A 27821-nucleotide genomic window follows, 5' to 3' on the forward strand; every position below is an offset into this window, starting at 1 on the left:
ACCCGTTCTGGCAGCCTTCCTTTGGATTACAAGCTTAGGACAACCCCAACGCTTCCACCTTAAGCTTGTGCGAAAGTTTTCAAAACAGAGAGAAATAGGTCTCTGCGCTGTTTCTTTTCCCCTCCGGCAACCCTTCGGTGGGAGACAGTTGATGTCTTTTTGAGGTGGGGTTGAGTGGGCCCTCCCTGTTCCTCAGCAGCCCCAGCGACCACCCTAGACGTGCTAGGAACACGACACCCCGAGCCCTGCTCAGAAAGGGGGCACCACTTGCGAGTAGGCCCTGACCAACAGGAGAGAGAGCCTTTGCCCAGACCACGCCTGTGTGTCTCCCCCAAATTCACAGAAAGAAAAGGACGCGCAGTCGCTTAGCGATTACTGAGCCCAGACACAGGAGAGGGGATCCTAGCCCTGCTCCTCCCCCAGTCCTTCGCAGTCTCTCCTTGTCTGTAAGGAGGTGTGGCCTGACCGCTTTACATCTGACTCTAAAACTCACAGGTCAAGGAAAAACTCTGTGATGTGTGGTGGGGCGATGTGCTGGCAGCCGGCGGCATCCTCGCCTCCGGCCTGTTTAGAACTCAGAGCTGGCCTTCTTCATTTGACACCTGTCCCACGCAGAAGAGCCAGCGGGGCCACAAGGGAGCTCCTGGTACAGACTGCTCTATAAAGCATAGACACTCGGGGAGGGGAGGGGCGGCAAATTCCCACCTACAGGAGAGGTGCGCTCTCCGGGTTTGGTCTTTCTCCACACCCACCCTTTCTGGGCCATGCTCCAGTTAAAACCACATGTAAAAGCACAGGCTGTGGTGGCCCGGCAGAGAGATGGGGAAGGGGGCTGGTGACCTCCCTCCCAGAGCCCATGGGCAGGCCACAGGTTCACCTGCCGGAGTCAGACTTCACGGGCTCTCTCCAGCCCAGAAGAAAAGAGTGCAAAGCAAATCTGCCGTAGAAATAATCTTAAAGTTAAGTCTTCAAAGCAAATTCAGAATTCATTATTTTGGGTACATGTAAATATGTATTTGCTGCTTAACCTATGGTTTAACCTTTGCACTTTTATACATTCTAAAATTTTTTAGTTTATGCAAAAATCAGTGTAATCAGGATTCTGTAGAAAGGTAATTAAATTTTGTTACATTTACAAGGTTTTGTTTTTCTCAGATCTAAACTTCCTGAGTCACACTCTGCATTTGAGACTCAGAATCCCCTGTTTCTAAATGGCATATTTAGGTAAATTGAAAACAACGACAATGCATCTATTCAACATTAAGAAATGCACAATCTTTTTACAAAGCAAAATTTGTCATATATACCACATATGAAATGTCACGAAACTCAGACAACTGTTTTGCTTTTAACTAAGCTGTTATTACAACGTGAGCTACAAAGCTGTATATCTTCAATTCAGCAAGGGTTACAACACAGTGCAATTGTGATATCTGACAAATAATTACTCACTCTGTTTTAAATATTGAAGTGCATTACCTATCACGCAAATCACATGAATCTGATTTTAATCCACAATTGAAATCTTGACATTGAGGACAGAATTTAATATATTTTCAGTCTTCAACTGTTTAAAGATCAGATTTCTAAGTGTCACAATAGTTTTTTAAGAGGCCATATGAAAATTAATTACAGAATCTTCACATAATCATTCAGTTGTTAACATTACTGTGAGCAGCAGCCTCTCAGAGCTCACGCACAGTCACACCGCGGAGTTAGTGCGGTCTGCCTTCATTAGAGGCACTGGGGCTCGCATTGTGAGCATCTTGTGCTGAAACCACCTGCTGAGATTAAAGCAAATTAAATTCCCTGGGAAAAGCGATTTTTGAAAAATTATATAGAAGGAAGACTACTGTAAACTGGTGTACATTTTCCTCCTTCTCTCACTCAAAAGTCCATGGGGGGCCCGGTGAGGTGGCTCATGCCTGCGATCCCAGCACTTTGGGAGGCTGAGGTGGTCAGGAGTTTGAGACCAGCCTGTCCAACATGGTGAAACCTCGTCTCTACTAAAAATGCAAAAATTAGCCAGCCGTGGTGGTGCACATCTATAATCCCAGCTACTTGGGAAGCTGAGGCAGGAGAATTACTTAAACCTGGGAGACGGAGGTTTCAGTGAGCCGAGATTGCACTACTGCACTCCAGCCTGGGCAGTAGAGCCCTATTCCGTCTCAAAAACAAAACAAAACAAAACAAAACAAAACAACCCGTTTTTTTTTAAGTCCATGAGGGTGAGGGAGGGAAATGTAGAACATGCACAATTTCCAAGATAAAAGTGCTTTATTAGAATCAAGAAAATGTCCTCATTGCAGATGATCTGGCAAGTGAGCCTGAAGGCAGCTGTGTTTGTGATGACCACCACCCTTTCATCTGCTTCCGTGTCCACTGCTCCTGGAGGCAGAAACCTGACTATTCCCACTTTTATTGCATTCCTCCTTCTCTGGTGCTAGCTCACCCACCAGTCCTGGACACTGATGTTTTGTGACCGATGGCACTGTTTCTAATTCTAACCTCCCTCAGCTCCCCACTGCCCTGCCCCACGAACTGTCACCCACCACCTGATCTGAACTTGAGGCCACCGCTATCTCCAGGAACTCGCTTGGTGGATGAGAAGCGAGTCTGCCTAGCACACTGGGTCCAGGTGACAGAGGCTTAATCAACACAAGAATGCGGACAAGCCGATGATGAAGTCTTTTTGTGGCAAACATTGACAGGACCTTTTAAAATTTTCGAAAAGGAGGAATGAAAATCAAAAGCTCAAACTACAACTGTCTTCTGTAGAGAGACTGATATGGGAAGCAAGTTCCTTCAGTGTGTGTCTGGAGAGACAGGGCGTGCCCTGTCCTGGTCCCCACCCTACATACCTTGATGAGCGTCTCCTCAGCTCACACTACCGTGACAAGCAGTGCACAGACGCGGAATCCCAGCCTAGACCCGTGACCCAGGCGAAAACAGGCACACGCCGGCCTGGAGCTCCACACAGCCTGGTTTTCGTCACTGGAATGCTTCATGGGGTTCTGTGAGTTGTTACATTTTGCCTCACTTTCTGAAAACGATTTTTATTTTAAAGGCGGAAGGAAAAAAAGCATATTATTTTAAAAGGATAGTGGTGAATCTTCTGAAGTAATAATTCTTGCCCAAAGTGATAATCACTCCTGATTTTTTTAGTTTTATCAGTTTGAAATCTCTAACATTAGATTTTCTTAAATCGTGTTGTGGTGAATAATTTCAAGCTGGTAGACCAGTAAGGAGGACCACGAGGCAGGGACCTGAGCTCTGAAAATAGGACCTGTCGTTATAGTAGTCTTCATGAGAAAATTAGTTTATATCTAGATCTTTACTGCCTACTACAGTGTCTACCAGCCATGTGTGCCTTCTTAAATTAAAGTCACTTAAAACTAAATAATATTCAAAATTCAATCCCTCAGTTGCACTAGTCACAGTTCAAATGCTCAATTGCCACAGTGATCAAATAATAATAAATAATAATACAGTTGATAGAGCTTTTTAAATAAGTTACCATCTAAATTGGGCAGTTCTATACTAAATATTTGCCAACTAACATTATATATTCCAAAATATGTACAGTAACATTGAAATTTTAAAACCTCCCTCCTTAGTGAATTGTGTACTTTTAAAACTATATAAAAACACAAGTTTGGAATGATTCAGTAGGTGTTTGTTTGGCGTGATTCTCATTATTTTGTTTCATATCTCTTACAGAAAAAAGCAAGCTTGATTTTACATATCTTCAGTAGTTTCTCATTGCCAAAATCTAAATGTGAACGCATAGATTAGATGTCTGCACTAATGTGTGTACACACACACACAACCACACACACATTACTGAAGTACACTTGTATTAGATGTCACTTGCTGTAAGGATTATTATTCTTGGACTTCAAGGTCAATGAGTCAGCTGATTGCTTTATTGAAATGGACTTTCCAAATCCATCACTTTCAGTGACATCTGTCATCAAATATAAAGTGTAGGTCATCTTCTTTAAAAATCTTGCAAACTTGGCAGACTGGAAAATAGCCAGTCTATGTCTTTTCTCACTCAGTGAAACTAAGAAAGCAACTGCCTTCCATTAAAAAAAAAAAATCCTATTTTGACTGATTAGCTTACTTTAAGAATTTCTTCAGATTATGTATAATTTCAGATGTCTTCTATGCTTTCTTTGAAAAAAATATTGTTTGAGGCTCATGAAATAATCTCGTATCAAGAGGACCAGTGCCCCACTGGCCCAGTGGAGGGGGAGTGAGATGGAAGTGGAGGTGGAGCCATCCTCTGTCCACACCTTTTTTTTTTTTTTTTTTTTTTTGAGATGGAGTCTGGCTCTGCCGCCCAGGCTGTAGTGCAGTGATGCGATCTCAGCTCACTGCAAGCTCTGCCTCCTGGGTTCACGCCATTCTCCTGCCTCAGCCTCCCAAGTAGCTGGGACTACAGGCGCCCACCACCACGCCCAGCTAATTTTTGGTATTTTTAGTAGAGATGACGTTTCACCATGTTAGCCAGGATGGTCTCTATCTCCTGATGTTGTGATCCGCCCGCCTCAGCCTCCCAAAGTGCTGGGATTACAGGCATGAGCCACCGCGCCCGGCCTGTCCACACCTTTAATGCAGTTGACTTAAGTTGTGTTCAGGTGTTTAAGGAGAAGCAAGGAATCTGACTCCAACATTGGTGGAAAATAGCCTTCTATTTAGAGGCAATACAACAAAGAAATTCTGAGCATCTATGTCTTCCAGGAATTGCAGTTGGTGTGAATATCATGTAGTTGGGCCTCAGAGACAAACACCAGGTTAATCCTCAAGGACAGACAGGAAGCAAGTGTGTCTAGTAGTAAAGAGGGAGGTTGCAGGCTTGGATGGACCAGCCACTTAACAGGTGGGATATCGTGGCATGTTACTTCGTCTTTCAATCCCTAATTTCCTCATCTGTGAGAGGGAGATAATAAAAGTACCTAAATGTCACTGTGTCATTGTAAAGATGAAAAGAATTCACTTATGTAAAACGCCTATGACAGTGCCTGGAACAGCAAATACTCAATACATTGTGCTGTTTGCTGTGACTTTTAAATATAGTGTCATTACTTTTTGTCATTCATTTTATTTTTTAATTCTTTATTGATAAAAATATATGTACCTATTTTAGGGATGCATGTGATAATTTCATACATTCATAAAATCAAATCATGGTAACTGGCATATCCATCACCTAAACATTTATCTTTTCTTTATGCTAGGAACACTTCAAGTATTCTCTTCTAGTTATTTTGAAATGTACAACTGGTTAATGTTAACTGTGGCATCCTACTCATCTGAACACCAGGTCTCATTTCTTCCATCTAACTGTGTATTTGCACACATTAATCTAGTTGTGTCATTATTATTTCCACAAGCTCATCACTCTGCCATGTGTGGAGTTTCCCTGCCCCTTCTCAAAAATGCGAGAAAGACACAAGACACACTGGTGAGGTCTGGCAAGGGCTACACACTCTGGCAGGATAGAGACGGGTTCTGGACTTTTGCCTACCCCTCTTCATAGCTTGCCAGATATGACAAAGAATCACAATGACTACTGTGTCTGTCAAATTTTGTACTGATATGTTAGGCACAAAAACATAATACAATCTGTATTTAAATGCAATGGCTTCTGAAATGCAACCTTGATTATTAAGCCAATAAATTGTTGAAGAGTTTTGGCCCAGACATAGTGAAAGTGTGTTAAGCTCCAGGGATGTGTACAACACAGGATTAGGAGACACAAAAGAAGGGTTATAAGAATCACTCTCAATTTGCATGTGTGAACACTCTCCTTTTAAATAGTAGAATTAATACTACCAAATATCATCTTTGTGGATGTGGAGAATAAATAAGTCAATACACATAACGTCGTTAGTATGGCCCCTGAAACAAATTGAGTGCAGAGTGTTAGCCCTTATAGTGATAATTATTATTCAACTATAACAAGGATTTCTTATAGCCAGTAGTAATTACAAATTATTCAAACTTAAGGCTGGGTGTGGTGGCGCGCACCTGTAGTCCCAGCTACTCGGGAAGCTGAGGCAGGAAAATCGCTTGAACCCGGGAGGCGGAGGTTGTAGTAAGCCAAGATTGCGCCACTGCACTCGAGTCTGGGTGACAGCGAGACTCCATCTGAAGAAGAAAAAAAAAAGAAAAGAAAAAAATTATTCGAACCTAGAAAGCAAATACTAGACAAAGTCTTTCACATTTCAAGCTTTTCCTTGTCAATGAAATTCTGCCCAAGAACAAAGTTCTGGACAAGGAATCACGACTCCAGGTTCACGTTCTGGGTCTGCCGCTCCCTGGCTAATGACTTTGCCAGGTCAGAGCTTGCCCAGGGCCTGGGCTTCCTGGTCAGTGAAATGAATGCTTGCAAAGTCCTTTCCAGCTTAAGAATCTGGACGCTACCAGTACATCTAACAGGTTTATTTAAAATGAAAAATTCTGAGCATGTTATGTTTTATGTTGAAAAGTACACATAAAATAGCTGACTTTTAAAAATAAATATTTTTTATTTGTGTAAATCCATGTCTATACAACTGCAAACTTTTCATCTCTAAGTTCTTTTTTGGAACACATGCTTTGATGGATTTCAATAAACATGAATACATTTTTTAAAATCTTACATTTATAAAGTTTACAAAGCACCTAAATGTGAGCTTTTAGTGATTAAACTGAAATTCATATAAATATAGTTTGCAGGATTTTTTTTGAGAATTGGTTCAAATTAAAATGTCATTTAAAAAAAATGTCAATTTTGCCCCATTTCAAATAAGCTAAAGTCACTTCCTCTTCACTCCTTTGAATCCCATCACAGTTACTTCTCCCAGAAAACTCTTCAGTCTTCTTTACACTTACCTAGGTCCAGTCTGCCCTTTGAGATCCACCAGCATCCCATTTGTCTCCAGGGAGTCTGCCTTCCAGAGCCCACAAGGCGGGCCCCGCCGCCCCCCACCCCTAACCCCGAGTGCCTGGGTGTGTCTGGGCCACGCCTCTCGAGCTGAGCTTGGGCTGCCTTTGAAGACTCCTCTTACCTTTTTATGCAAAGGCTGGTTTGACTTGGGATTTCTTAGCAGGCATTGCTTGTTTCTAAGAGTTCACGGTGAGCTACATAAAGGCTGTGTGGTTTTAGGCAGCCAATCAACCTCTCTGTGTATCAGTTTCCTTATTTGTAATGGAGAATATCAATGCAGACCTCATAGCACGGCTGAAAAGATTACATGAGATTATGTATGTAAAGCTTTTATCTGGGTTTCTACCTCACTAACTAGTGGAAGCAATATTAGTAATTGACAGGTTTTGGGTAAGTAACAGTAATAATAATACCAATGCAGCAACAGTAGTGATAATAATACTACTGGAAAGTAGCATCCAAGTAGATATGTGCCAAATACTATATAAAACCGTCCGTATGTCTTATCTCAGCCAATACCATGAGGAAGGTTCTTGCAGCATGCTCATTTTAGCAAACCAACACATGGAGCCTCAGAGAAGTTAAGTAACTTGCCCAAGGCTAGTCAAGTAGAAAGTGACAGAGATGGGAAATGAACCCAGGCAGCCTAAGTCTAGAGCAAGAGTTCTTAATCTTTTTACTAATGAAGACTATAAATCAGATATGGTGGCTCATGCCTCTAATTCAAGCATTTTGGAGGCCAAGATGGGAGGATAGCTTGAGGCCAGGAGTTCAAGAACAGACTGGGCAACATAGCAAGACCCCATCTCTACAAAAAATAAAAAAATTAGCCAGGCATGGTGGTGTGTGCCTGTAGTCTTAGCTACTTGGGAGGAGAATTGCTTGAGCCTGGGAGCATGAGGCTGCAGTAAGCTATGATCACATTACTCCACTCCAGCCTGGGTGTCAGAGCAAGACCCCATCTCTAAAAATATTAAATAAGTAAATAAATAAAAAGACTATGGAACTGTCAGTTTACATCACAATGGCATCTGTCATCAACATTGCTTGTTCAAGCCATGTCATTCCATCAAGGTCTGCAGGTCGAGGGAGGCACCCTGTAGCCATCAGGTTTTCTTTTCCAAACCTCTTCAACCTCTCCAGACATCCTGGAATGAGTCCCTGAGAGCCAGCTAGTAACTAGACGGGGGAAAATGTCTAAAAGTGGGAGAAACTGTCTTCATATGAACAGTAAGCTGGTTAGAGTGGATAAGCTTCAAAGCATATTATCTGGGAAGTACTGTCAGGGTTTGTCAAGTGTTCCTGGACTGAAACAATTACCTTATGCAGAGTGAAGACTTTTTCATAAGAACAGCTTGAAATAGGCTGCCCACAGCCCTGGGCAGCTTTGCTTTTTCACCATCTGGGCACGGTTTGTTTGTGTTCCGTTCTCTGGAGTGCGAGGGTGGGGAGGAAACCTTCATCCCTGTGACAAACTTCAAGAGGAATGCAAACAGGAGGGGACACAAGGCCCATTGGGCACGTCTCATGGCTTTTAGCTCCTGGATTAGGGCTTAGGAGAGCAAAACCTCAGTCTTTTTAGTTACTTTAGTTATCATCACCTCTGGATTGAGGTGTTTCAGAAATAGCTAGATCCTCACTTGAGACATCTCAAAAGTCTCAAGGGAAAATGCATCTACATCTGAAAAATATTGGGTCATTGGGCTGGGAGAGTAGCCACCTCTGTCCCAAAGCCCATTCAGAGCTTTCACCTAAGTCCCAAGTAGCTAAGACTACAGGCACACACCACCATGCCTGGCTAATTTTTTAATTTTTTGTAGAGATGGGGTCTTGCTTTATTGCCCAGTCTGTTCTTGAACTCCTGACCTCAAGCTATCCTCCCATCTTGGCCTCCCAAAAAGCTGGAATTAGAGGCACGAGCCACCATATCTGATTTATAGTCTTCATTAATAGGTGAAAAACCTCTCTGTAGCCTGTATTGTGGGATTTGCTGCTTCTTAAACTGGATCTTGAACTTAAAAAGAGAGTGTGTTTAGTAAGAAACATTTTTGGGCACTTAAACTATGTTTTCTTAGCTTCAAATATTCCTAAAGAAAATTGACAGAATTGATTTAGTAATTTGAAAGGTTAAAGAGCACTCATGAAAATGACATCCTAGGCCGGGTGTGGTGGCTCATGCCTGTAATCCCAGCACTTTGGGAGGCCGAGGCAGATGGATCATTTGAGGTCAGGAGTTTGAGACCAGCCGGGCCAACAAGGTGAAACCTCGTTTCTACTAAAAATGCAGAAAAAAAAAAAATTAGCTGGATGTGGTGGCGCACGCCTGTAGTCCCAGCTACTCAGGAAGCTGAGGCAGGAGAATCATTTGAACCTGGTAGATGGAGGTTGCAGTGAGCCAAGATTGTGCCACTGCACTCCAGCCTGGGCAACAGAGCAAGACTTTGTCTTAAAAAAAAAAAAGAAAAAAGAGAAAAAATGACATCCCTCTGTGCTGTCAGTAGATGCAACTATTTCATAGTTCTAGCCTCAAGTCAATCCCTAGAATTAAGAAAACTCCTATGTAAAATGTGTTTATTGCTCTTATTTATTGAACTTTCTGGACTATGAATCACAGCATCTTGAGGTTAGTGTGAAGTGGGGTGAGATGTAAACCAACCTGTATCATAGAAACTGTCCTCGGTCTGGAATCACGGAAGTGTTTTCATCCTGACCTAGGCTTGCCAAAGCTGTGCCTATCAACACCACAAAACTAGCCTAAAATGAGACCCTCAATCAACTGCCTTAGTTCTCTGGACTTCCTCACTGAAGATTTCTGGTCTGGGATTGTAGAAGGACAATGGAAGGGTGTGGAAGTATGAGAGAGGAAGGTAAAGGGTGTGATTGTACGCATGCATATGTGTGTGTGTGTCTATGCACAACCACAGACCACAGATGGGGGAAGGGATGGACAGTTGATGCACTGCTGGATGGTTGAGGCTGCAACTGTGGAATATTCGGGGCAATTTACAGATAGTAACAAATACGAACAGGAAGACTTATCTCCATGATGCCAAAAAAGAGGTCTGATTGGGTTTTTTTCTTCTCACTGAATTGTCTTTCTGTCTGAGGCACATGACAGTGATATGACTTTAACAGAAGGGGCAGAAGTTTAATTGAATTTGATGAATTAGAAAATAACCTTGAAAAGAGCAACAAGTTCCAGTGAAATCAGTGCAAGGCAGCACATCTACAAACAAAAATCATCTATAATTTGCTACAGTACAATGTGAAGACTGCCTTGCATAGACATAGCAAAAAATGCTGAGAGGTCCTAGTACTGCCGAGATATTAACGTTATTAGTAATGTCAGGAAGACTTTAGGATTCAGTCAAAGCTATATGGCATGGTTCTCAAACTCTAGCATGCATCAGAATCAACTTGGAGGGCTTATTATAACTCATATTGCTGGGCCTCATACCCTGAGTTTTCAGCAGTAAATCTTGGGTGACTGCATTTTTAACACGTTCCCAAGAGATGCTGGTGCTGCTGGTGAGGGCTCATACTTAAAGAACCACTGCCATCCAGTAACCAGAAGCAGAGAATAATCCATCATTCTGCTCCATTTAGTAGATTATTGTATCCTCATTCTGATCACTAGATATGAAAAGGTATGCAGAGAAATGGTAAATGATATGGAAAAAGGGATCAGGAAAATGATCAAAAGGATATAAAATAAAATCAGAAACATATGACATAAATAATTTAGAGTTTTATTTGAAGAAGAAGAGAACAATATTGTTTAATGAATATTTTCAATATATCAGTGTTGAGCTGGGATTAAGGGGTTCTCTGTACCTCCAGGGGCTTGGCCAAGACAAAAATAGAATTACAATATAATAAGAAAGATCAAGATTTGCAATATCAAAACACTGCAAGGCACTGAGAAAAAAGTATACAACTTCAGTTTCCAAAGAGATCTTGACTTAGGTGATTTAGATTTGATATAGAAAATTCTACTTCATATGTTTTCTTCCAATTATTAGACTCTATAGAATCCCAGAGTAAATTTGTTCATGCTTCAAAAGGATCTAGGAAGGAGTAAGGATATAGTTGGATCAGAACACATTTTCCCTTAGGTTTGATCCCAGTAACCACATATATCTGTAAAAGACAGGCCTTCATTTCTCCATATGTGGAAGGTTTGTATTTTCGTCAACCCATATAAGAATCCCGTATATTCAAAATATGTTGTTTGGTGAGAAATGCAAATCCAAGCCATAGAGAGAATTCCATAAGATGCTCTTTTGCCTTTTAAAATATTCTGTTGGTAACTGTCTGTTCAAATAGTCAACTACCAAGGGAATCTGTGCCCTAGTAAATGTTTTTATTTATGTCCCAAACTTATTTTCAATTGAAATTTGTTCACTTATGCTTGATGTTAGTATTGGAATTTTTTATGATTAAAAAATTCCTAGATGTCTTCTGTAAGTATCTTACACAGTGGACATATATAAGTTATATATTAAAATCTACTTTAACTATGTACTTTAACATGCTTCTATTGGATTAAAAAATGTTCTCACTTCCTTGGGCAGAAAGGTAGCAGAGTACCTGTGACCAGGGTAACTATTAACATTAATAGTATTTTTGATGCTGAAAAATAAAAGGCTACAGATAAGTGTCAAATGAAGGTGAGCTATTTTTAAATTTCTCTGATGTACCTGTCTAGAAAAGGTTGCTTTGGAATAAGTTCAGTTGAATTTTAGAACTCAGAGAACAAAGGTTTTCATCTCAATCATCTCAAGATAAATTCGTGCAGACACATGCAGCCCCCAGACATAAGCCACTCATGTCCTAAAGAAAACTGTCCTTGAGGTGGAGGTGAAAACCTTTGTTGTCAGGTATACATACACACACCTAGAGAAACACATTGCATCTACATAAAGCTTCTGAAAGAACTAAATTAAGATAATGAACATTAGGATTTTAAAAAGTTAGTTCATTAACATGGAAAAAATACATTTATGGGTCTTTATTAGACCCTGAGAAGCTGTAGGAAAAGTTCAAAGTTCATCTCCATTGAATACAGACTAGTTATTAACCTCTGACAAAAATAAACACTTCAAATATATATTATTTATACGTTATAGGTACATGCTATATATATTCAAATATATATTTTTATATGTTATATTTATATGTTATATATATGTATTTATACGTTATATTAAAAGTGTGACACGTATCATTGTGAATCAGTGTTGTCTGTAGACCGTCAGCATCAGCATCACGGGAGCTTGTTGGAAATTCAGCCATGCCCCAGACTGACTGAAGCAGAATTTGCATTTTAACAAGATTCTCAGGTGATTTGTATACTCTTCAAATAGTTAAAGTTTGAGGAGCTCTAGCCAAAATTACCAATATTTTTTTCTGTAATTTTTTTTTTTTTTTTTTTGAGATGGAGTCTTGCTGTGTCCCCCAGGCTGGAGTGCAGTGGCACAATCTCGGCTCACTGCAAGCTCCGCCTCCCAGGTTCACGCCATTCTCCTGCCTCACCCTCCTGAGTAGCTGGGACTACAGGCCCCCGCCACCACACCCGGCTAATTTTTTGTATTTTTAGTAGAGAAGGGGTTTCACCATGTTAGCCAGGATGGTCTTGATCTCCTGACCTCGTGATCTGCCCACCTCGGCCTCCCAAAATGCTGGGATTACAGGCATGAGCCACTGCGCCCGGCCTGTAATTTTTTTAGAAGACAGATTTGTCTGTGAATTCAAGCCGTGATGTATAAACCTATTAGTTTGTGATTCTTAGAATTCTAAACAGAAGTCCTAACCATATATCGAAACATTCAATAATTATGACAAATTTTAAAGGGGACAATAAGGCAGTCTTTTCCTTTATTATACCAGGCATACAATCAATATAGAAACTTAAACATTATTCAAAATCACAACATAGTAGTCACTTAATTAATATGTATTTTAAATCTGAAATGGCAAGTCATCCTAACTTCATATTATCATATATTACTATAAAATAAAGTCAATCATTATTTTAATAATGGATTAAGCATTTTTTTTAAAAAAGCCGAAGAAGTCTCCACGATACTTTTATTGGCACTAAGTATCTCTATTCCTCATCTGCTCTTTGAAACTTCTTGTTTCAATCCTATTTTAAATCCTGGGGGAGTCTAAGACTATTTCTGCATGGCCAAGTCAACCAAGGAATCCACTCCTCCTGAACCTGGCTCCTTACTGTAGGCTCCAGGCAAGGAGGGGCTCTACCTCCACCCTGCTTCCCCGCCCCAGGTACCTTTAAAAACAAACTTCACTGATAGAAAGAAATACAGAGTTAAAGGAATAAAAGGAAACAAAACCCCAGATAGTCATAACTTCGATGACTAGTTTTGACTAATTCAGGATTCTGGTAAAGTAATGGAACTGTCCTAGTTACAAGGATAACTGTTTCTACTGGAAAAATATCAATTCCTTGGTAGCTAGAAATTTTAATTATGTGGAGTAAAAGATTACCTGCTACCTCAGGACTGTTGGAAATAAGACAGTTTTCCATGAGGTCTTTGGTCCTGTTGCAAAGTTAATATTATTGGGTATACGTATGCATAAATACATACATACACATATGTACATTGAGATGTGTGCACATTTAAAAATAATTAGCTCCACGGGAAAAAAGAAACCTTGTAGAAAACCACATAAATATCCAACATTTTTCACAATTTAAACGGTAAGAGCATGTTGTTAGTTGAACTGAAAAATCTCTTAGCTGAAACTATATGTTTTAAAAACATGGGCCAAAAGCAACCACGTAACTAGTGTAGTTTTAAACAGGAAATTTTATGTCTTTTTTTTTTTTTGAGACGGAGTCTTGCTCTGTCACCCAGGCTGGAGTGCAGTGGTGCGATCTTTGTTCACTGCTACCTCCGCCTCCTGTCTTCAAGCGGTTCTCCTGCCTCAGCCTCCTGAGTAGCTGGGATTACAGGCACCCGCCACCACGCCCGGCTAAATTTTATTTTTAGTAGAGACAGGGTTTTGCCATATTGGTCAGGCTGGTTTCAAACTCCTGACCTCAGGTGATCCACCTGCCTTGGCCCCCCAAAGTGCTGGGATTACAGGCGTGAGCCACTGCGCCAGGCCAAGTTTTATGTCTTAAATGTAGAGCCAAAACTCTGTGACAGGAACATGTTACAAATCAGTTTCCTCAGCCCTGGTATCCACTGAGGGATGAAAGCTTGCAAGGTACAGGGAAGGAGCAAGACTTAGACTTTGGAAAACCTGGCTTCAAATTCTGACTCTATCCTTGTGCTTTGTGGCCTCGGGCACATTTTTTATCCCCGCCTCTCTTAGTCTTAGTTTTCTCACCTATAAAAGTAGTAGTTTTGTGATTATAGTAAAACACGCAGCATGGGGCCTGGCACACACGTGGTCACAACAAGTACATATTATTCTCATTATAATTCTGACTATTGGAGATATGCAAATGGAGCCACTATTTTTATAAAATCATCATTTATTCCTTTAAAACCTCATTATGGATATTTCCTAGCCCCTCTCAAAACCAACTTACCTTTGTCAAGTCTCCTACGGTGATGCTATTCAATTCTAATTAATTAAAAACGAACAGACTCATCATGTTCAACCTACTAACTCCATCAAATGTTCAAAAGAAATGTTTTAAAGGCATCAGTTTTATTAGATTGATCATACAGTGATATGTATTGAAAATTCTTTCCCACTTCTTAAGTATTTCAGTCCCTCTCCTGCTTCCATAAGTAACCTCAGGGAGGAGACACAGATTCAAGTAGAGGATTTTTTCACACGTGTGCTGCATTAGAAGAGGCTCTGGAGAGAAGGCATCAGCATGCAGGCTCCCAGAATGGTCTTGAGACCACCCTGGGCATCACATCTGGGACAAACAGATGAGGTTAATTTATTACAAATGATTCCCCAGTGACCCTGAAATACTGCTTTTGCTGCCATCTGAATGGGCTAAATTAATGTGCTGCCAAGAATTTTTTCCACTGATTATATAGACATAACTATAAATCCATTGCAAATGGAGGGAAGGTACCTGCGTCTACATTTGTCTGCATGAACAGAAAAGAAACCTGAGACACATCGATTTTACAATGTGTTTAAAGTGAATTCTTCTTTGCAATTGCCTGACTACATTCTTGTTCTCTGAAAACAGGCAATATGATTTTTATTGTGTATAAATTGGTTTTTGGTGAAAAGGAGTTAAAAGATTTCAAACTTAACTTTTCATCAACAGCCAATGGTCATTCTGTTTATGACCTTACAGGATATAGCTGGTATATATCACAGTCATAGACGGACGCTGTGCACTGACAAACAAACCTAATCATTAAAATAGGGGACTGCCTGTTTCAAATGCATTATGCACCACAGACAGTATGAACCAGAAAAACTTGGCCTATAATATTTATTCTAATTATCTCAATCAAGAATAACCATTAGTATATTCTCAGAGAGAGAGGAAAGGTGATTTTTTTCATTTCATGATGTCACATTAGTTTTTTTCAGAATATATTAAAATAAATTTAATCTACTTTCAATTGCTAATATTTTTTCCTTTTGTTTTCTGAAAACAATCAGACAATAGCTTAAGAAACTACAATGGTGGATCTAATCAATCCTACTTCATATGAAGATCAAAACCTACTTCAGGATTCATTTTAGAAAGTACATATTGAAAAACTATATTGAAAAATGACCCATTGGAATCTAGATTGACATGGCAACATTTGAAACAAGTGGCCTAGCTAACACAGTCGACCATGCAGAAGGAGTTGCAACATTTATAGAAATACCGAAGGAATTCTTGTGAAGAGTAATTGCCGAAAGGAAAGAAAGAATGGATAAGAATGGGTTCACGGTTTCAGTGTCGGTGACATTACTGAGTTCATGTTAGCAAATGAGGTCCCTTCCAAACACAATTATGTAAACTGTTTGTATTGGATTGAAAGGGGTCATATTCTCTTACATACATGCAGCATTAAAAAATCTACCATCATGTAAAAAAAAATAGTCTGGAAAAAGTAAGTCTTTCTCAATTTTCCTCAATCACTCAAATTTATTTTAAAGTCCATGTAAAAACTCTGAAACTCATTTACTTCTAATAACATCATGGGCGTATCATATCCCTTCCTTTCCTACCCCCAGTCAGCCCTCCAAACAAAGTATAAAAGGAAACCCTTGCCCCCAAGCAAAACAAAATAATATTGAGTGGAGAGCTCAACAATTTTTTTTTAATGGTGAAAACACTGGTAACATTATTTTCACTTCAATCACTTAACTCATCTGAACGATGTCATTGTTTCACGAATGCTAAGTGCTCCTGTGGCTTGAGAGGGAATCCAATGCAAGGAATTCAAGGGAAGCATCTCAAACCTTGGCCAGGCAGTGGAAGTGCTTGGTAAATGCAGAGTCCTCCTGGGTGCAAGGGTGCTACACATCACTGGGCGAGCGCGCTCTCTGGGCGAGACTGGACGGGATGCAGCCGCAGCAAATGAGACAGAGCGCTTTCTGGATCTCTTGGTTTCTGAAAGCATATATGACAGGGTTGATGATGGAATTGTAGGTGGCGGGCAGGAGGGTGGCGTAGGTATAGATGGAGGGGTAGGTGTAATCTGCTATCAAGGAATAGAGGGTGAAAGGCATCCAGCAAGCAGCAAACGTCCCCAGGATGATAGCCAGGGTGGAGACCCCTTTCCGGGTGGTCACATAGTGCGACGTGGCCAGGAAGTGGTGCTGCAGGGCTATCTGATGGGCGTGCCTCATCACAATCTTACAGATCTGGATGTAGAGCTGAAGCATGAGCGCAAACATGAAGAGGAAGGACACCGAGAGGATGGCCGCGTTGTTCTTGGTGAGCGGTCTGACCACGCTGCAGGTGGACTCGTCTCGGAGGCAGTTCCAGCCCATGACGGGCAGCAGCCCCAGGCAGATGGAGGTCCCCCAGAGCATGACGAGCATGACATAGGTAAACGTGACCGTCCTCTCCGAATGGTACGTCAGAGCGTAGTACAGTGAGAGGTAGCGGTCAACAGTGATAGCCAGCAAGCTGCAGACAGAGGCAGAGAAAGAGGCGACAATGAGGCCGATCGTGACCAGCTTGGTGGCTTCTGACTGAAGCAGGTAGGCAAAAACAAAATTGGTGATGAGTCCAATGCCGGCCAGCAGGTCTGCAAGAGCCAGGCTGCCTATCAGCAGGAACATGGGTGCTCGCAGGCTGGGGTTGTGGAAGATGATAAGGACCACAATGGCATTTTCACAGGAGATGAGGGTTCCCGAGGTACACAAGACAATGTCCCAGGGGTTGACTACGAGCTCAGGCTCTGGCTCTACGGCAGGAACCCGGGAGGAGACGGCAGCCGAGATGTTCTCCGCAGCAGCGGCATCTAAATAATCCCGAGGCAGCCCGCTTAAATTGACCTTCAGGTCTTCGTTCATTTTAACCCCTGTCCTCTTCAACGAAAAGACAGGCTTTTTAATGTTTAAATACAGCAGGGTGACAATCCAAGATCATGCAAAAAACACACAGACAAACAGAAAGCCAGCCCCTGCTCAGATACCAGTACCAAATGCCACAAGCTTCGGGAATGAGGAACTGTTGGGAAATGAAACAAAAGCCAAAGTCTCTGTGGTTTAAACCCCACAACAAAAATGCCGTTTGGCATTGGGGAAAACACAGGGTAGGACTTCAAAACACCAGCGTGAGCGAGGCAGGCACACACGGACTCGCGGCGTTCTGTTTGCAACAGCGCTGGGAATGCACATTGGAAAATCACATCTTGCATGCTGAAAACGAACAACTGTTTGACATCTGGGCTGCTGCCGAGAAAACCACGCGGCAGCGGCAGGTCTCGAGCCAGGGGCCGCCATCCTCGATGGAATATTTAAATCGCCTATTTCCATCGAACTCCCACCCTCCAAACGCATCCCCCGCGCGCGTGCACATCCTCAAACGCACCCCCGACCGGAACAAAGAGGGGCTCCAGACTCCCCCCGTGCGCACGGGGCAGTCGGGAGGGCCACGAGAGGGAGGTGTGTGCAATGGAAGTACCGAGACAGACAGACAGACAGATGCCCATGCACTGCTGCCGATCCCCTGGCGGCGGGGACGGGAGTCGGACGCGAGGGGGACAGACAGGGTGCGGGGACAGGCGGCCGGCGGGGGCGGGGGGGTCATCGAGGGGGTCACCTTGGCTCGCCCAGGCCGAGGGGGCTCCTCCGGTGCTTCCGAAGCGCGTGGGCTACTCGTGTCGCATGTCGGCGCAGTTGCCCGCTGTGGCAAGGGGGGGGCGGCCGGGCTCCGGAGCGGGCCGGGAGGGCGCGGGGCGCGCACTCCGCGGCAGGTGAGCGGCGCGGCTGCAGGTGAGCAGCAGCCTCGGCTCGCGCGCCCAGCTTTCCCCGCCGCGCCCGCCCGGCCCACACGCTCCCCGCGCGCGCGCCGCCCCCGCCCCGCGCGCGCCCGGCCGCCCGCCCGCCCGCGGGATCCCCGGGAGGCCGCGCGCGCCCCCACGGGTCAGGGCTGCTCTAGGGTGCGGGCAGGCGAGGGCGGCCCAGGGGCGCGGGGCGAGGGGCGAAGGAGCCAGGAGGCTGAGAACTGCACGGTAGCCCTGCCTGCCTGCCGCGCTGCGCGCCCCACCCCAGCCGGCGGCCCCGGGCTTGCACCGGGCGGGGCAGGGGAGCGCTGCCTGGAGCCCTGTGACCTATTTCGTTCCTGTGGTTTCCCTGGGGAGCTCCAGTCTCTACAGTCCTGGCTTTTCCACGCCTTTACCTAAACCACTACATTCAGGGCCAAAAGAATTGCTTAGGATGATATTCACGATTAGCAGCAGGGATGCGGGGTGGACAGGTTAGGGAAGCAGATCTTTAAAACAACAAAATGCCCCGCACGCTTTTTTAGAATTGCCCATGGTCCTGGACCTGGTTCATTATCACTGTTCCCCAGGAACATTTGCTTAACTGGATAGATGCTGCTGCTCTGTGGATCATCATTATCATCACCAAATTGCACTTATTAAGCGCTCTTTGAGCTGTGTTTTCAAATGGAAATCATTTACTGAGTTCTTGTAGAAGCTTCCTGCAGACATTGGCCAAACCCCAATTCATTTAGATACTGAAGTGGCACTATTAATTTATTTTTTCATTTTGCCACATCAATGGATTCTAAGATGAAGAACCTGATAGCTGTCTGCTTTTATGATCCCATGCCTCCTCTGGATATAAAAGCCAGAGCACCACATAGATCTTAAGTTCCAAGATGATCCTCCAGTTTAAAGATGGGATAAGGAAAAAGTGTGATAGTCTTGTCTTGCCCTGTCAGAGGTGAAGGTTTTCCCACTGCTTTTCTTCCACTTGCCCAGGGGCTCTTGTATGAATGGAGATGGTCTGCAGGCAAGGGACCCTACAGGGGCATCATCAGCTGACCAGCCTGCCTTCCCCTGGTGCTCACGTCTTCTCTATCCCAGCCCAACAGATTGGGAGCCTCAATCACCCTTGACTTTCTTCCCGCTTCTCCTTCCCTTCTTCCATCAATCAGTTTCTGGCTCTGCAAGGTCACTCCAGCTCTCCCTGCATGCCACTTCTCATCATCCTCAGCTCCCTGGTTGAGGCCTCATCCCCTCTCACCTGCATTTCTGGTACCCACCTGCCTCTCCCTTTCCCAACCTCCTCGATTTGGCACATCTATTCCATGATGTCCAAGACCTCCTGCTACCTCCAGAATAGTCTGAACTTTTTACCTTGACAGATTCTGCTCAGTAGTTCTTGGGGTGGGCCTACCTTCTGCATTTGCAAGCCTCTTCCCCAGTGATGCTGCTGCTGCTGCTGGTTCACAGATCACACTTTGAGAAGCAAGGTTCTATGGAGTTTTCAGAGTGGCTTGTTCATGGTGGGGAGGCATCAGACACGTGTGTGTCCCAAGAACCAGGCTAAGGGCTGGGCGTAGAAATTCAGTAAGACACGGTCTCTGCATGCAAGTGTGCACAGTCTGGTAGTGACACACACACAAATCAACAATAATACCAGGCAGCAAATGCTGTCATGAAGGGATGTAATCTTCTTCTCTCTACATGATGCATCAAAGAATTCTAGAATGAAGCGATGAAAAATGAACAGTCACTTAACAAACATGTCGTAGTTTTGGCATAATATAGCTCAACCTACGTGGCAAAATTTTAGGCACCTCACACTGGCATTGCAGTTTAGGGAAAGCGAATGCATAGGGCTAGCCAGACACTATTCTAGCCAATAACACTGACATGGCCCTGACTTCACGGAGCTTAAAGGGGTGAGACTTTTTAATTCAGTTGTTAATGTGTTTGAGAATTTTTTTTAAAAAAGAGCTGAGTGTTGGAGGAGAGAAAAAAGTATTGAGGTGAATGGCAGAGGTATACAGATTTTTGTAAAAAAATTTGTAAAACCTGGGAGGAGTCAAAGGAGGAAACTGAGGCAAGTTACACCTGGGGCTTGGATACCGTCACTGGGGAGATCCCAGGAGTTAGCTGCTAACACTGATGTGGACACTCAGCTCCACTGTTGGTAACAGCAACTGTGTTCACAGTTCTGTCCCCACTCCCCCTTGGAATGATTACTTGTAACTTCCCTGTACTCCGGATTCTATGTTCATTGGTTTATTTGTTAGGACTTTTGTTGCCAGGGAGCAGAAATCCAATTCAAACTAGTTTAAGAAAAAAAGGCATTTTGTTGTCTGGCATGACTAGGAAAGATCTGGAGTGGTTCACATAAAAGAAGGAGAAGCTACAGGAAACAGGTGGCTGGCAGTCAGCCCTGCCCTGATTTATTTCTGCTTGTCTTTGCTTCTCTGTGTCTGTGTGCTTCAAACTTCTCTAACCCAGACAAGTTTCTTCCAGGCAGTCATGGAAAGTGGCCTCAGGCAGCCCTGGGCTTGCATTCTAAGACTGTATTCTTAACTTGTGAGTGGAATTCCCATGGAGAACTCTGGCCCAGCCTGGGCTGTGCCCCCTGCTCACAACCAACAATGGCAGCTAAAGGGAAAGAGTGGATCAGTTGACCAGGCCTGGATCTCATGTGGTGTCCTGTGATGGGCATCCCTCTGAACTTCACCAAATGGGCATTTCTGAGAGGAAAAGTGAGTTGGGACACCAGGCACACCAACTCCAGGTCTGGAGGTCGGGATTCACCACAGCTTGGAACTGGGTGAGCCAATGGGGACGTTTTGCACAGCCTCAGTAACAAGGGCCATAGAGTAGCTGTCTGCAAAGCTGTCTTCTCGATGTATTCACCGCCCATGACAGGATACTGCCGCAGATGCCCTCAGAAGTGTGACATTTATTGCCTTTTCATCACTTACCTTTTTTGTCACTTTTTTAAATAACTTCAGCAAGAAGTTGTAAACCTTCAAGCATGATCTGGCATTTTCACAACCTATAGTAACGATGACTGTTTTATGTGAGAAAGGCTCGGTGCCTGTCTTAATCACGCATGGCATCTTTGCCAACTTAAACCCTGAGGGCACATTTATTAGCCCCTTCTTGTAACTGTATTTGTAAATCATGAGACTGTCACAGATTACTGGCTGGAGCAAGTCATAAACTGAGCCAGTACTGCACAGCACATGGTGTCTGTATTGAAATTTTACCAGTCAGCTTCTTTCTTGCTTATGTTAATGATTATTACCCAGTTTCCATAGATCTGATTAATTGGTGCAGTAATCTGAACCATAGACTGACCATGCTTTAGTCTGTCCAGCCAAGGGTCTATAACACACCTAAGAATACACTATAATCCCAAATTAAAGTTTGATTTTATTGATCTCTTCATCTGACAGTAAATTTTATAACTGTATAACCTACATATAGACAAGTGCATATTTCACAAGTATACAGTACCATGAAGATATATCAGATAGATATATCTATGTACCAACTATCCATCTTGAGAAATAGAACATTACCAGTACCCCAAAGCCTTCCTCTTGCCCACTCCCAATAATTATCCTCTGAAAAGAAACCACTATTCTGAATTCTAATATAACAGATTAGGTTTGTCTGTTTTTGAACGCTATATGAATGGAATCATACAGTATGTACACTTTCATGTCTGGCTTCTTTCACTCAACATTATGTTAATGAGACATATTCATTTGGTGCAAGGAGCAGTAGTTTAATCTTTTTCATTGCTGTATGGAATTCTATCGTAGGACTATTGTGTTAGTTCGTTCAGGCTGCTATAACAAAATACATCAGACTGGGTGATTTGTAAGCCAAAGAAATTTACTGCTCACAGTTCTGGAGACTGGGAAGTTCAAGATTATGGTGCCAGCAGATTCAGTGTCTGGTGAGGGCTCATTCCTTACAGATGGCACCTTCTTCCTGTGTCCTTACTGGCAGAAGGAGCAAACAAGCTCCTACGGGCACTCATCCTATTCAAGAGGGTAGAGCTCTCAAGACCTAATCACCTCCCCAAAACCCGGTTCTCAATGCTACTACACTGGGGATTAAGTTTCAACATAGAAATTTTGGGGGTAAACATTCAGACCACAACAAATATGCTGCCATTTTTCCATCTATTTCTTATCGATCCACATTGGGTTGTTTTCTGGTTTTGGCTATTGTGACTAAAACCATGACAAACATTCTTGTACATGCCATGTGATGCACGCTGGCTCAAAAGCACATTTTAATAATTAGTTCTCCATTAAAATAATACCATGTTGCTATTTAAGGAGAGGGAGGAGACTATGAAAAATCACAACACATCCCTCCTTTCCCCTTTTAAAATTCACTCTAAACTTCCATTTTAACAGAGGGCGAAGGTAGTTCATGGAAATATCAAAGAAAGAAAGAAAGATGGGAGGGACATACAACACAAAGATAATATTTAGTCTGCGGTTCTGTGTGCGAGAAGAGAGCTCCGTTGTCAGCACTAACATTACTTCATTTCTACATATATTCTGGTGTTTTTTTTTTAAGAAATATCTTTTTTCTGACTATAAACTAATAATACTTATTGCAGAAAATTTGGAGCCTACAAGTAAAATTAAAGTGTAATATGTCATGTACTCTTACAGAGAAAGCTGCTGTAAACTTTTTGTTAATATATATTTTAATAAATTTAGTTGGGATTTTTTTTGAGAGGAGGAGGCAGAGTAATGAGGTGTTACTTTCTGAAATGTTTTATTCACACAAGTGCATGGAGCAATAGTTTTTCATTTTCTTTGGATTTTGAGCTACCCGTCAGTCTGCTATCTGTGCTTTATGGTGTGGACAGCAGACAGGGACCGTTCTGCTCCCTCTCTCTTCTCCTAGCATCTTCCCCCTGCCCCCAACCCTTAACCCGACTCCTCCAACTCTCTCGGTCCTTCTGGCAGGCTGGATAATGACCCCCAAAAATATCTAGGGCCTAAATCCAGGAACCTGGGACTGTTACTTTTGTTAAAATGGGCTTTGCAGAAGTGATTAGACGTCTTGAGGTGGGAGGACATTCTGGATCCGGGTGGGTCCTGAGTATAATCACAAAGGTCTTTCCAAGGCGGAGGCAGGAGGATTAGGGTCAGTAGTAAGAGATGTGAGGGCAGAAGCAGAGGGAGAAAGACAGAGATGTGAAGATGTTGCTCTGCCTGCTGTGAGGACAGAGCAGGGGCCGGGAGCCACAGGGTGTTGGCAGGCTCTGGAAACTGGGAAGATCAAGGGGATTCCTCCCTGGACTTCAAGAAGGAATGCTGGTCTGTGGGCCAACCTTAGACTTCTGACCCCCAGAACAAATGAGTGGGTTTTTAAAACTGATACATTATTATTAACCAAAATCCATAGTTTGCATAGGAGTTCACCCCTGGTGTTGTCTATTCTATGGGTTTTGACAAATCTGCAGTGACATGTATCCACCATCATAGTGACATACAGAATAGTTTCCCTGCCCTAAAATCCTCCGTGCTTGCCTATTCATCCCTCCCTCTCCCTAATCCCCGACTAAACTTTTTACCGTCTCCATAGATCTGCCCTTTCCAGAATGTCATAGAGTTGGAATGATACAGTACGTAGTCTTTTCATATTGCCTTCTTGAACATAGCAATATGCATTTAAAGGTCTTCCATGTCTTTTCGCGGCTTGATAGCTCATATATTTTTATTGCTGAGTAATATTCCAATGTCTGGATTTCTTTATCCATTCACCTACTGAAGGACATCTTGGTTGTTTCCAAGTTTGGCCAATTATGAATAAAGTGCTATCCACATCTGTGTGCAGGTTTTTGTGTGGATATAAGTTTTCAACTCATTTGGGTAAATACAAAAGTCCATTGTTGCTGAATAATTTGTGTTGTTTTAAGCCACACAGTTTGAGGTAATATGTGAGGGCAGCAATGGGAAAGGAATGTAGGCCTTCGTCATGAGCCCAGGAGACCTGGGCTGCCCACAGGTCCTTGCAAACTTTAACCGCCTCACTCATGCCCAGCAGGGCCAGGCCTCTAGTTGCCAACAACAGGATATCCAGTATTTATGAATACTCACTGTGTGCCAGGCACTGTGTTAGGAGCCTTCCAAGTACATTCTAACTTAATCCTCCCAACAACCCTACAAGGTAGAGCACGTCTATTACCTTATGTATGACTGAGGGAGGTGACACACGGTGAGGTTCTATACCTGCCCTCAAAGCCAGGCAGTTAGGTGCCAGGATCTGCTTCCTGAGCCACTGGACTACACCACCTAGAGAGCAAGTGCCACTTATAGTAAGCTTTAAAATGGGCTTATGGAAATCCTACATCCATCCAATGTCTCTTCTCAGGTAAGAGGTTGAAGACCCAGCTTTGCATCTCTTTTAGAAAGACAGGAGCTTGTCCTACACAAGTCTACGCTAGGACTCCATTATCATTTCAATTTTGAAACCTGTTTATAATCTAATAGGACCTCAGTAAAACCTCAGGAATCTGCTTCTGGAGTTCTTTCCTGTTGATGTCATTGCAAATATTCTCAAAGGCCTTTTGCTGGCTGCTCTAGGCCTGGGCCCTACATCCAAAGGGGAGGATGACTGATCCCTGGCTGATTCCTTGCACCAACTTTGACTGACATCTGTCATGGCAGATTCACCGAGGTCATGGGCAAAAGATGACAGCTGAAAGCCGGCTGGACCATTCAGGGATGCTCGGGTAAGACTGGACACAGGCATTTGCAACAGCATGGGGAGAAGCTGTTGACTGTGCCTGTTGGTGGAATCCTGAGACCCTCTCTTAGCCTGAATATCAGACGCATCAGAGCACCAGGAGATGGGCACCAGTGCCCTGAAGGCCAAGGCCAGCAGGGAGGTGTTGACCAGCATTTCCAAAGGTGCAATGAGAAGAGAGGCTGAACTCACGGACTGGTTTCTGGGCATCTGGAGATAACTGTTTGGGGACTTCTTGAAAGCACCGGAAGACAGTTTAAAGGCATCTAATTTTTAACTATCAAGCCAGTGGAGTTTCTTTATCCTTTTGTCTCCTGAAGGATACCTTGGTTGTTTCCAAGTTTGGACAATTATGAATAATTGGCCAATATAGTAAAAGAAAACTTAGAAGCAAAGTAGCAAGGGCATCAGCAAAATACTTTGCTTCCCTGCTTCCAGCTACCCTCGGACTATTCTTCTATTTTCTCTTTTCAAGAAGACACATCAGCAGGAGGGCAACAGAATTTAAAAATCTCATCTGAAGGAAAGGCTGGAACTTTGCTCACAGTACACATTTCTTCCAACAATAGCAGCCTGGGCCACTATTGTTTTGGAGTAAAAAGGGAGTGTTCACCTGGAGTTTCAATCAGGTTGTAAAAAGAAGAGATTGTTCTTGCCTGGCCTTGTAATAAAGACTATTAACCCTGATTTGGGCAGTGTCGCTCAGATCGGTAGTGCACTGCCAGCTCAGGGTTGGAATGCACTGTGGCCAGGGATGCTAGGAAGTTATCTTCTCAGGTCTTGACACCCTCGCTGTGTCTGGGCAAGAACTAGAGGAGAGGAGCCAGTGATCAGGTATGGTATTGATTTTGTGAATCACTAATGACTTGGGAGCACTGTTTGTGCAACCAAAATGCTTTATACTTGAGTTGAAGAGTTAAACGTCTGCAGGCCAGCTTGACAACACATGCTTTCTCTGCAAAGGAGCAATCCTGGGGGATCTATCACTTAATGCACTGTGAATCATGTGTTTGCAATCTCTCTCTTTTCTTGTGACCTACATTTAATTGTACCTGATGTACTATGCTGTGTGGTTTGAAGGAAATGTGTACTGTGAGCAAAGCCACAGCCTTTTCTTCTGATGGGATTTTTAGATTCTATTGCCCTCCTGCTGGATGTGCCTTCTTGAAAAGAGAAAATGGAAGGATAGTCCAAGGGTGGCTAGAAGCAGGGAAGTGGAGTATTTTGCTGATGTGCTACTTTGCTTCTAAATTTTCTTTTACTATATTAGGAGACTTAGGCGGCCAATTATAATCAATAAATTTTAACCAAAACATGATGGTTCAGCATGTCCACATTCTGTAGCTCTTGAAATACTGGCTTGAAATGTTGCTGAATGAAATGCGAGAGGAAGGAATGGCAAGGTCCCAGGGTGTGGGTGCAAGGCCCTGCCCTGGCTTGTGAAGGACGCACCTCCTCTTCACTTCTACTCAACTCCTTTAGCCACACACAGAGGTTGGGGACACTATATTTACGCCCAAAGTTCTGCAAGGTATGTACCCAGAGTGTGATAATGTGTGATGAGAAGAGCTCTACTATGGTCTTGCTCACAGTGAAGAATTGTTAGTTCTCTGTTCTGTCTCCAGATGTTGCCTACCCAGGCCAGGGTCATATGTGGCTAAGTGATTAGCACATATTTTGGTTGGTAATAAAGATGACCCATCTATCCCAACTTTTCATCATTCTACATTTGATTCTACATGCTACACTTGAGGCTTGCACATAACTGGGTTTACAATGATCATGTAAGACCAGTGGTACCTTGAGGTTTGGATTTCATGCATTGGTAAATTTCACCAACAGCAGCAAGTACAAAAAGGAGAGACCAACATGGAGTTGCCAAATTTATATTTTGCTGAATACACTCACTTAAATGAGCACACTTCTAGCTACTTTCATTATCATTTCATAGTAAAGACCTTTTTAGCGCGCACTCACACACACACACACACACACAGACATATCTCACACAAAAGGAGAGCGCTTACGTTAAACACAACTTGTTTTGTAAAAACTCACTGTATTGTTCTGATTATTCTCATTACCCCCATATGGGTGGAAACTGCCATGGCTCAGATTAGTCCAGGGAATGGCTCTTGAGAACCACTGATGGCTATGATGATGCACCTTTTGTATCCACTCAAAGGGATCATAGAAAACAGTTAATACTTTTTGTCAAATCAATAGGGAAAATGCACAGGCAAAATTGCAGATTATAAGCAGTTGTTTTCTTATGAACTCATGAGCATTCCTCACCTCTCTGAATTGATAGCCAGTGTTTATGGAGCACCTAATGTGTGCTGAGCCCTGTGCAACAAACTCAACCCTTTATGGGAATTAGAAAATACTCATGCCGCCAAAAGCATGTTGGGATGTTGTTGCTGGGGGAAATGGCTGGCCAACTGCCTCCCAAGAAGCCTCAGGAGGCGACATTCATTTCTCTTGGTTTAGGCCCTCACCTTCAACATTACACACTCAAAGACGTCATTTATGTCAGCACATTATGAGTGGCTTATGTTTGAAGGGAAGATTCACATTAACCCAATTATTATATAATAAATATTTACTGTCTTGGGAGCCAGATATGAGCAGACCTATGTGGCCTTGAGCAAGTAAACAACTCGCTTCAGTTCTCTCATTTGTAAAATGAGAATATTAACAGCATTTACTGCCTAGGGCTA

General features: G+C 43.1%; 1 protein-coding gene across 6 annotated transcripts; it reads right to left on the reverse strand.

The window, feature by feature from the left end:
* Positions 1 to 995: 995 nt before the first annotated feature.
* GPR12 (G protein-coupled receptor 12) lies at positions 996 to 18672 on the reverse strand. Of its 6 annotated transcripts, none has more exons than XR_008620761.2 (4): positions 18159 to 18672; positions 16346 to 17422; positions 6037 to 6156; positions 996 to 3043 (listed from the first exon to the last, which is right to left on the reverse strand). XR_008620761.2 is itself a non-coding variant. In XM_003818343.7 (2 exons), the coding sequence occupies exon 2, from the start codon at positions 17405 to 17407 to the stop codon at positions 16403 to 16405; it is 1005 nt and encodes a 334-aa protein (XP_003818391.1). In that variant the 5' UTR covers positions 17408 to 17422; positions 18159 to 18652; the 3' UTR covers positions 10671 to 16402. The 6 variants fall into 6 exon arrangements, 3 of the variants coding, with proteins under 3 accessions (XP_003818391.1, XP_063451991.1, XP_034792374.1); XR_008620762.2 differs by lacking the exon at positions 996 to 3043 and adding an exon at positions 3093 to 4935; XR_611781.4 differs by lacking the exons at positions 996 to 3043; positions 6037 to 6156 and adding an exon at positions 10671 to 14840 and having other exon boundaries at positions 18159 to 18671.
* Between the last annotated feature and the right edge of the window lie 9149 nt (positions 18673 to 27821).

Source organism: Pan paniscus, chromosome 14 (genome assembly GCF_029289425.2).
Source record: "Pan paniscus chromosome 14, NHGRI_mPanPan1-v2.0_pri, whole genome shotgun sequence".
In the NCBI taxonomy this organism is placed as follows: domain Eukaryota; kingdom Metazoa; phylum Chordata; class Mammalia; order Primates; family Hominidae; genus Pan; species Pan paniscus.

Coding starts and splice junctions, on each gene's coding strand:
- GPR12 (XM_003818343.7), bottom strand. CDS start 17,407: ATGAACGAAGACCTGAAGGTCAATTTAAGCGGGCTGCCTCGGGATTAT.